We start from the raw sequence: 10,668 nt of genomic DNA on the forward strand, positions 1-10,668 counted from the left end.
CTTCTCAATTTGAAACATTGCTACTGCCATATCTGAATGGGCTGATATATGAAAATTGAACTAGCTCTGATACCACTTGTTAGGATCGTCCCGATTAAGCAACAAGTAACAAAATAGCGGAATAAATTGAGAAATTGAACACACAAATGTAACGTGAAAAAACTCCTTCAAAGAGGATAAAAAATCACGGGCAAAGATAATTTTATTATAATGGCAAAAGAACGAAGAGTACAAAAGATGGAGATAAAAACTAAACCCCGAAAACCCGAAAACAAAGAACTCTCAAAACGTAAACACAAAAATTCTCTAAATGTGTTATGAGTTCTAATCTCTAATGGGTGTATTTACTAAGGTTGTAAAAGAGCCTATTTATAGGCTAAATTCATATGTCAAATAATAATAAAATAATCTAAACTAATCAGTGTTTGACTAAAACAATTAAACAGAATTTACTAAAAGATTATTTTTCAAATTTGACTGAAAATAGGATTCATACTTAACAGTAACAAATATTAATATTGTCAAGATACATAAAATATTTTATAAAATAAAATAAATTATAAATAAAATAATTGTATAATATTAATAATTTGTATTTGTAGAATGTTTAAACCATGGACATGCATTGACCATTATAAAATCGATGTCAATAAAATAGTTAGCTAAAATAGGATGATATATATAAAAACAAAAACATGATATAATTATTTGAACATATATTACATATTTTATAAAAAAAATAGACTATACGGTTGATTGAGTCTTAACTCGATTGACATCGTTATTCTTATTAGTGTAGGAGGATGTGAGTTTGAGTGTATTAAAATACATTATCCTCAGTTTTTTTTTGAAACTGGTGTAGTTTAATCTATTTAATTTTTTAAAAAAATTATAAAATTATTAAAAGATATAAATACCATTATAATGAATTTTATTATTTTTAAAAATTTTGATTTTTAATATTTACTAATTTCATTTTGTATCAGATTAACTCGTGACCTAAACCCAATGAGAAACTTTATAAGTAGAATAAGATGCTTAGGAAATATTTCATGTGTATCCCTTTCCATCCCAACATACGAATAACATTATTATAAAAAGTAAAGTAATTAAACTATGGCTTAGTTTAGCATTTGGTACTTAAATTTGACACTTTTTTATAATTTTTTTGTCCAATTTAGTAATTAAATGTGACAACAATTATATATTTTGGTCTGGAAAGATAACAATATTAACTTTTTAGTATTTAATTCGAATTTTAGAGTTGATTTAATGAAAGTTAATTGTTAATATTATTAGGTTTGATTTTTTAAAGATTTTGTTAATATAATAAATTTAATGTTAACCATGAATTTGTTTAGCTTTGCATTTAATTTGTTAAATGCAGTCCAATGGATATTATTTAATTCATGTTATAAGGTTGATTTGATGAAAATTAATTTCTAATGTTATTAGTTAATTATAAATTTTTATCAAATTAACTTTAAAACTTAAATTAAATAGTCGTGCTATCTTAGCTTCAGCTAGATCTTGGATAAGGTCTTTATAGACTAAAGGAGTGTCTGAAAATTGGGCTTGTAGATCCATAACTAAGGAGTGTCTTATTCATGGATGGGTTAAGGTGAATCTTGATGGCTTAGTGTCGTATTCTAGACCAAAAGTGGCCATAGGTGGAGTAGTGAAAAGGATGAATAGAAGTTGGATAGGGATTTTGAAACAGTGGTAGAATTGTCAAATATTTTTTAGGTTGAAGCTCGAGCATTACTTGAAGGTTTAAAGTATGCTTAGGCATAGGGGTACAGTCAAGAGGAGATTGAGAGTGATAATTCATTGTTGATTGTCGTCATACAAAATGGGTTAGCAGTAATCAATAATTACAACGAAGTTAAGCTTATTCAAAATTGGTGTTTTAAGGATTGAGAAATAAAATTTCGACAGATCCTAAGAGAAAGTAACAGGGTGGCAGATTGTATCGCTAAAGAGGCTCGAGGCGAAATAGAACAATTGAGTATTTATAAGAAACCATCGGGTATTGTGAGAGATTTGTTGGATGGTGATATCCATTACACTATGTGTCAATTGCTTGAGGGAGATTTGTACTGATGTAACTTTAACTTAAGGCCATATCATTTTATTTACCAAAAAAGATCTACTAAAAAGTTAACATTGTTATCTTTAGGTGCCAAAATGTATAACTTTTGTTGCGTTAGAAAAGAGGGTCAAACTTAAGTATCAAACTATGCATTAAATCTTAAATTATATCAAAATTAAAATAAAAGATTTAGATTTCAAATATCAACATAATAAAGGGACTAAAACCAAAATTAAACCGAAAATAAATAAAAGAAGCCGACGATGCCTCGATGTAATTTCATCGAAGCTTAGCAAAATTTCTATCAATTCCTTGGCCTCTATTCTCGTTTGGTGGGCGACCCTCTCTGTCTTTCTCTTTAAATACACCAAAATCCAGAATAAAACCCAACTTCCCACTTTTAATTTTTTCTAGAACTTCTTTTATTTTTTACTTTTAAAACCAGTTCAGACTTGTTTCTTCTTTATATATATATATTCTCATATTTGTTTTTTTTCTTAAAAGTAATTTATTAAATTTGATCTGATAATTGTTCTTTTTTCTGAAATTAAAAATCGACAAAGATGTTCAACGGAATGATGGATCCTGAGTTGTTAAGGATTGCTCAGGAACAGATGAGTCGTATGTCACCCGCTGAGTTATCCAGGATCCAACAACAGGTTCAATTTTGTTATTAGTTGTTTTTGTTGAATTTTGTTTTGATCAGAATTACAAAACCCCATGTAGGATTTAGTGAATTTGATGTATTTTTTCGATCTGGGTATTTTAGTTTTTTGGAATTTATGTTGGGTTTTGGTTTTGATTTTATTTTTGATTGCTTAGGGATATACAATGTTTATATTTGCACATTTATATGATGTTCTACCTTCGAGCTTAAATTGCACGTTTTTAATGGAATCAATCGTCCTTTTTTTTTTTTGGTTTTCTGGTGCAAAATTAACCAATCTGCTATTTTATCTGTATTTCTTGAATTTCTTCAAGAATTGGGTTTGGGGAATAAAATTAATTTAGCTCATAATTCGTTAGGTTGAGTAATTAGTAATTGATTTTTAGCTGAACCAGTATAATCAATAGGCCTGTATATTTCACACATGAAAAGAGTTGAAATTGAAGAAGTAATCAGTTTATACTTTGTACTTGAGTATGCAACATTAATGGTTGTTTTTGTTGTGGATTCAATGGCATTGCAGATGATGTCTAATCCTGACTTGATGAAAATGGCCTCAGAAAGCATGAAGAACATGAGGCCAGAAGACTTGAGACAAGCTGCAGAACAGTTAAAGCACACTCGGCCTGAGGATATGGCGGAGATTGGTGAGAAAATGGCCAATGCATCGCCTGAAGAGATAGCCGCATTGCGAGCACGGGCTGATGCTCAGATCAGTTATGAATTAAGTGCAGCTGAGATGTTGAAGAATCAAGTGAGTTTTTGCCACCCAAAATCACATCATCGGTGCTGGTATTTTCAAAAGATCAGATAGATAAAAATATATTTTTTAGTACATAGTTTTAAAGAATGTGATCAGTTCACCATAGGAGCCTCGAAGCTCATAAAAGAGCTGCAATACTCAAAGTCTTAAGGTATTGAACACATTATAAAAGCTTTGATGAGATATTATCATACTAATTGGTTGTCTTAAACCATTAAGTTGCATAACTTAAACATCAGTCAAAATATGAATACGAGTTGAATGTAAAAAGTACCATATCATTGTGTGAATCTTTAATATGTAACTATGACTCTTTTGTGGAGGCAATTCATTGCTAGAGATGTACCACAAGCATTTTGTTGTAGAACAAAACAAGACTGTCAACTGCTATTTAAGTATGTATCTAAATAACATCTGTCATATATATACACATATATAGTGGAATAAAGTAAAACTCTGACTTTCCAGAAACTATAGGTATTATAATTGTTAACTTCCTACATTGAATCTTAAGAGCTTTTCACTATGGAACTCTTTTCAAATAAGAGTGTCTGTTAATCTTCGTGCCTTAATCAAAACTTTAACCTTAATTATGGTCTGCTCTTGTTACGGTTTTGGTTTTAGTTACCATTAACCCTTATTGACTGGCTTCTGACTGAATAAATGTCTATTTCAATTTTTCCAGGGGAATGAGCTTCATAAGCAAGGGAAGTTCAAAAACGCCTCTGAGAAATATTTGCTTGTAAGGCAGCGATCTTATATCTTTGGTCTTTTTCATTCATTCTTTCTTCTTTTGTCTTTTTGGAAAGAGAAAAATGATTTCAACTTTGCGCATAGTGTTTTTTTCCTATTATGGGAAAATTTCTTGCTGCTTATTTTTATTTTTTAAATTTTATCACATTTTTTTTTTGTATTTTCTTCTCATATTAATTAAAATAATCATTTCCTCTTTCACAATCTCAGGCAAAGAAAAACCTGAAAGGAATTCCATCTGCAAAAGGAAAAACACTTTTGCTGGCATGCTCACTTAATCTCATGTCATGTTATTTGAAAACAAGGCAATATGACGAGTGTGTAAAAGAAGGTTCTGAGGTATGAAGACTCAATGTTCTTCTTTATTGTCAATTTTTTTGGTACAATAGCTTTTGTCATAAATTATATCCTCGACTTGTCCCCCATCCCAAGATGATGACATAAAATTATTTAATACCAATAGACTGGGCTACTAATTTAATAAACAAATATATCAATAGTTTTCTAATTAGTGTTTGATTCTATGTGATCTTGTATCTTCTTCTGGCTAAAATTATATTTTTATTTACAGGTTTTGTCTTATGATGCAAAGAACGTTAAAGCTCTTTACCGAAGAGGTCAAGCTTATAAAGAACTAGGTCAATTTGATGTGAGTTCTGTGTGCATAACGGTTTTGCCAATGGTTGATGAATTGCATTTCTAGCATGTGTTTATATTCTGCAATATCTGCTTGTGTTCTTTTGCTTTTGCTGATAACCTTTCTGAATAATAGGATGCTGTCTCGGACTTGAGTATTGCACATGAAGTTTCACCTGATGATGAAACAATCGCAGATGTCTTGAGGTATGAAATATTTTTGACTTAAGATTGTGGAAACATGGCATAGGTTTTTGTCACTGTTTTCATATATGATGTTAGTTTATGCACCAACATCAGCCCGTCATGACCATCCTTGGTTAGGATGTGATAGATGCATTGTGTTGGCACTTGGTGTTTAGATACTCCTGGTATGCTGCTTAGTTATTAACCATTATTGATAAAATTGATGAGAACACACTTTTTTCTTGAATGCTTCATGGTAATTAGTGGTATCAATTGTTGATGCAGAGATGCTGAGGAAAGATTGGCTAGAGAAGGCAGTCATCAAGCACCCCGGGGTAAGTTCATTGTCGTTAGTTTTGCACTTTTTGGTGGCTACTATCTCTCTTATATCTCTTTGATGTTTACACTTCTGTTTTTCTCCTTATTTCACAGGAGTGGTAATTGAAGAAATAACTGAAGAAACTGTAAGCACATCTCCTGCTACTCTTCGAAGTTCATCTACTGAACATTCATCGAAACAGCCACGAGAAAGTACTGGAATCTCTAAGAGTGAGAATGGGAATAAAGTTGCGGACTTGAGAACCAATTCTGAGTGTTTACAGGCTTTTAAGGAGGATCCAGAGGCACTCAGGTTTGTTCCATTATCACAAAATCACCTGATAGGTGATATTCATTTGCTCAGTCTGGTAATATCATATTCTGTCTTCCATGAGTGGATTATGTCGAATATATAAAAACGACTTCAATGATCACTTAATGAACTGAACATACAGAAACTTAAAGATCATTTTTAAGGAGCTTTACTCACATTGACATCGGGGCTATATAACAGTTATAAGTGTAGAAAGATATTGTTTTCCTGCAAAAGCTTATCGGGTCTCTCTCTCTTAATTCCTCCTTTTTTCGGTTATGAAATCTATGCAGTATATGTTTATTGTAGTCACAATGATACTTGTGCACATAAATACGATTCTCTTTGATGTCCATATGTGGTGGTGTGATATGTTTCACCCACAGAACAAAACTCGCATCTCCACTTTTTCCTTATTTTTCCAACTTCGAGTTCATTCATTTATGAAAGTTCATGGTTTATTACTGTAGCAATTTTTTGTGCTCTGTTTCAATTCTCTCATTCCCCATTTTGATTAGCAGGTCATTTCAGAATTTCATTTCCAGTGCCGATCCCGACACTCTTGCTGCAATGAGTGGCGGTAAAGTTGGAGAGGTGTCACCCGGCATGTTTAAAACTGCATCAAGTATGATCAGCAAGATGTCACCTGAAGAGCTACAAAAAATGGTTCAATTAGCTTCTTCATTTCAAGGGGAAAACCCATATACAGGTGGATTTGGAACTGGACCTGTTCCTCCGAATGTGACTCCTGACATGCTTAAAACCGCAACCGATATGATGACCAAGATGCCAACAGAAGGGCTCCAAAAAATGTTTGAAATGGCAGCTTCTATTAAAGGAAAAGATTCTATCCCAGCATCAACAGCTGTAAACGGTAGCAGGCTCGATTCAGATGCTGAGATAACATATCCCACATCTCAAACATCATCCATCACCAGTGAAAATGTTGGTTTCGGTGAAACTGCCTCTTCTAGTTCTAGTCGTTTTCCAAATTCAAAGAATCGTCAGTCGAGTTTTCCACCAACATCAACTGCTGATCTACAAGAACAGATGAGAAATCAAATGAAAGATCCAGCCATGCGGCAGGTGTGGTGAATATATTTTACATGATAGTCTTTGGTTTTATTATTATTTGGGTTTACAGTAGAGGTTATTTAATTATGATTTTTTTCTTTTTTAGTCACCTAACTATTAGTTAATTTCTTTTTTCATCACTCGACTACAGAAAGTTACAAAATGGTCACCCAACTATGCAATTTTGTCTTTTTCAGTCACTAGCTGGCTGTCGTAAAAATGGAAACCCCAAAAAATCCAAGATAGTTGGGTGACCACAAAAGACAAAATTGAATAGGTAAGTGACCATTTTGTAATTTTTCATAGTTGGGTGACTACTAATGTAGTTTACCCTTATTATTTCTATTTTGCTAGCATGATTTTTTACTTTTTAATGTTGAAACTTAAATAGGCGATAGCTGATGGAATGTTATTGCATAAGCCCTCCTTTGTGTCCATTAATTGTTTGTTACTTATGAATTAACCAGATGTTTGCATCAATGATGAAAAACATGAGTCCGGAAATGATGGCAAACATGAGCGAGCAATTTGGAATGAAGCTTTCTCGGGAAGATGCTGCAAAAGCTCAACAAGCTATGTCATCCTTATCGCCTGATGACTTGGATAGAATGGTACATTTATTAACCTCTTTTAACATTTTATTTTCTATTTAGGATTTGTTAAGACGTAAATCATATAACATTTATCATCATACTTTAATTGGAAGTTTAACGGGTCTAACATGTTCCATTCATTGAATTGTTGTCGAAGTTTTGCTGAGATTCTCTTCCAGGGTTCCCATCCTACACTTATGAACCTTATTTTTCTTGAAGTACCATTGCGTCCTTTAGAGTTTGGGGTTTATCCGTATCCTTCTTCATAATGTTAAAATTTTGAACCTACCCATGTTAGAAGCATATCTGTATCTGCAAGGGTGGAGGAGGGGGTTCTGGCAGTGGCCTTGCGCCCCCCCCCCCTTAAAATGAAAACTTTTTCTATTTAGTCCCTTTAGTTTTTAGGAAACCACAAGTTAGTATAATGGTAAAATTGCACATTGGCCCCCTAAACCAATTTCCTGGCTTTGCCGTTGCGTATCTTGCCTGTATGGTAACCCTTCTTAATGGAATTGGTAAATAAGCCTACACTTCGGAGAGGTTTACCTTATAAACGTGTCTAAGATGTTCATGGCTTACCTTTTGACCATTCATTGTTATTATCATCCTTTGTTAGAGAGGTTCACTGCTTTAGCCGACTATGGGGAATTTTTCTTTGTGCTAACGATTTACATCTTTGCCTCAAAACACTAACTTTTTTCCCTATCGGTGAATTATGACAGATGCGTTGGGTTGATAGGATCCAAAGAGGAGCCGAAGGTGCGAAGAAAGCAAAGAACTGGTTGCTCGGGAAACCTGGTATGATCCTCGCAATATGCATGCTCATCTTAGCAGTGATTCTTCATAGGTTGGGCTTCGTTGGTAGTTAGGAAGAAAAAATGGAACCAATCTCCATTTTTTTATTCGTAACAAACACCATGGGAAATTCTACATCTAATCGAAGTTTGTGTTGGAAACTAGGCATGTTTCTTGGGTTACAAGTAAGACTTGACAATTCTCGTATTGTCTCGTGTTTACGGTTCTTTCTCTCATATCGAAAAATTATGTTTAAGATATATATATTTATATAAAATTTGACACATTATTATATAGACTTCAACTTGTTTCCGTGTATTTGAATCATGTTTTAGTTATTTTCGGTTTAGGGTTTAAATTATCAAAGGTTTAGTTTCTTAGATGTTAAGAGAGTACTTTCAAGAAGTTAGGGCTCAAAAAATCATTATATTATTTTTTATCATTTATTTTTCAATATATTTTTGTCATTATTATTCTGTGTATCGATAATTTTACAAATATAATTATAATTACAATTAAAAAAAAGAAATTGCAATTCAACTTTTTTACTATTATAAATCATTGAATTATAAATTAAAATCTTCAAAAATGAAAAAAAAATTGTTTAATTCTTTTAAAAATGATTTCTCAAATTTATAATTTAATTTAATCTCTTTTTAAATTTTTTCCAGATTTACCTTTACAAATCAGTACAGAAATAATGGAATTTAAAAATGAAATATATTCGAAAATTTTACATATATTAATTAATTAATATTTCAAAATTATTTGTACTAAAATAAATCGTGACTTAATTCTAATTTGATTCATTTATTTGTAAAAATTAACAAAATTAAGATTAAATTCGTAAAAAATTAGTTACTTATAAATAATAAAATAAATTTTTAGTTACAATTTATTTAGTTTGACAATTGACACCAAATAAAATTATAAAAAAAATAAAACGACAAAATAATTGACTCCACTTGCTGCTGTCATTTGGGCCGGCCAATTAAGAAAAAATATATTAGTGAAATATGCCACAACTTCCTTGTAAATTTATAATTTAGCCATTATACTTTTATTTTTAGAAATTAAATTTAGATTCAATTATTAATGCTGTTAAAATTATTTTATTAAATTTATATTTATTAAATGCCATTTTTTATAAATACATTGCTATTAAGTAAGTATTTTTTTATTTTAAAATATTACATCAACAAATTTAACAGTTTAATAAAGAGTAAAAAGACTAAATTCTTAAAAATAAAACTACATGGATTAGATTTTAAATTTGTGAAGATTATAGACACCTATGACAAATTTTAACCTTTTGAAAATTCCAAGGTTACAAGATCGGTCAAAAATATTCTTATCAAATATATAATCGTGTGAAGCGAGTCGAATATTAAAATATTTAAATTATATTATTTTTAAAAATATATAAATGAATTTAGATTTAAATTTAAATTGATTATTTTAATTATTTATATATTATATATTATAAAATATAAAATATATATCAATAATTATATGTAATTATAAATAAATTTTAATTCAAGCTAATCCGAATCAACTCTAATTTGGAATAAAAAATTTAATAATAATTAAAATTATTTAAATTTCTTTCTTTATTTAGTTTTAATTATCCTATTAACTTCAAAATTAAATAATTCATTTGGTGTAAACAAAAAAATTCAAAATTTTTTATTATTTTTTTATCTTTATAAGTAAATTTTATTCATATTAAAAATTAAAAATAACATTTTAATAATTTCACTTATTTTGATTATATTTATAGTACAATGATTAATTCTTAAAAAAAACTTAAAAAATAAATGATAAAAAACGAATGGTCAAAAATATTACACTGAAGCTGCCACGCTTCGGTATCACAGACTCCACAGGACCCGACCCAGCTTTGTTTTTTTCTTATTGGTTTTATTATAAATTGACCCCTTAAATGTATCCTAATTTTGATATTAGTCCTTGAAGTTATTTTTGGTCAAAAATATATCTAAACTATCAAATTTATCTCATTTTACCAAAATTTCAAAAAAAAAAACTTATTTTACTCAAACAAAATGTGCTGCATCTAATAAAATATCACTTTTTAATGGATGGTGTTATTTTTTAGGACAAAATTGATGGACTAGATACATGATTATTAGAACCGGACTGAATTGATTGGTTGAATTGGAAATTTAAAAAACGGGTTGAACTGATGATTGAACCAAAATTTTCCATTTAATATATTTCAACTTTTATAATTTTTTAATAATTTATTTAATAAAATCAAATCAACCGGTTAAATCAATTGAATCAATCAAACCGAAAGCTAGTGGTTTGACCTATTCAACCATTAATCTGGTTTTAAAAATATTGGTTATATACCATTTAGTTTAAGGACTAATTTAGAAATTAAGATGTAATTTAAGAGCTAATTCACTAATAAAACCTTTTTCTTTTTCACTTACCCCATATCTTAAACCCCACACT

The 10,668-nt window shown here is 30.2% G+C and overlaps 1 protein-coding gene across 2 annotated transcripts; it reads left to right on the top strand.

Annotated features, from left to right (window-relative positions):
* The first annotated feature begins 2,365 nt into the window (after positions 1-2,365).
* LOC107915761 (outer envelope protein 61) lies at positions 2,366-8,486 on the top strand. 2 transcript variants are annotated; one of them, XM_016844919.2, is made up of 12 exons: positions 2,375-2,424; positions 2,656-2,751; positions 3,283-3,513; positions 4,208-4,264; positions 4,486-4,614; positions 4,847-4,924; positions 5,048-5,118; positions 5,383-5,432; positions 5,530-5,728; positions 6,250-6,814; positions 7,270-7,413; positions 8,118-8,486. In XM_016844919.2, the coding sequence occupies exons 2-12, from the start codon at positions 2,656-2,658 to the stop codon at positions 8,262-8,264; spliced, it is 1,767 nt and encodes a 588-aa protein (XP_016700408.1). In that variant the 5' UTR covers positions 2,375-2,424; the 3' UTR covers positions 8,265-8,486. The 2 variants fall into 2 exon arrangements, with proteins under 2 accessions (XP_016700409.1, XP_016700408.1); XM_016844920.2 differs by having other exon boundaries at positions 2,366-2,751.
* The last annotated feature ends 2,182 nt before the right edge of the window (positions 8,487-10,668 follow it).

This window comes from Gossypium hirsutum, chromosome D08 (assembly GCF_007990345.1).
Source record: "Gossypium hirsutum isolate 1008001.06 chromosome D08, Gossypium_hirsutum_v2.1, whole genome shotgun sequence".
Taxonomy (NCBI): Eukaryota; Viridiplantae; Streptophyta; class Magnoliopsida; order Malvales; family Malvaceae; genus Gossypium; species Gossypium hirsutum.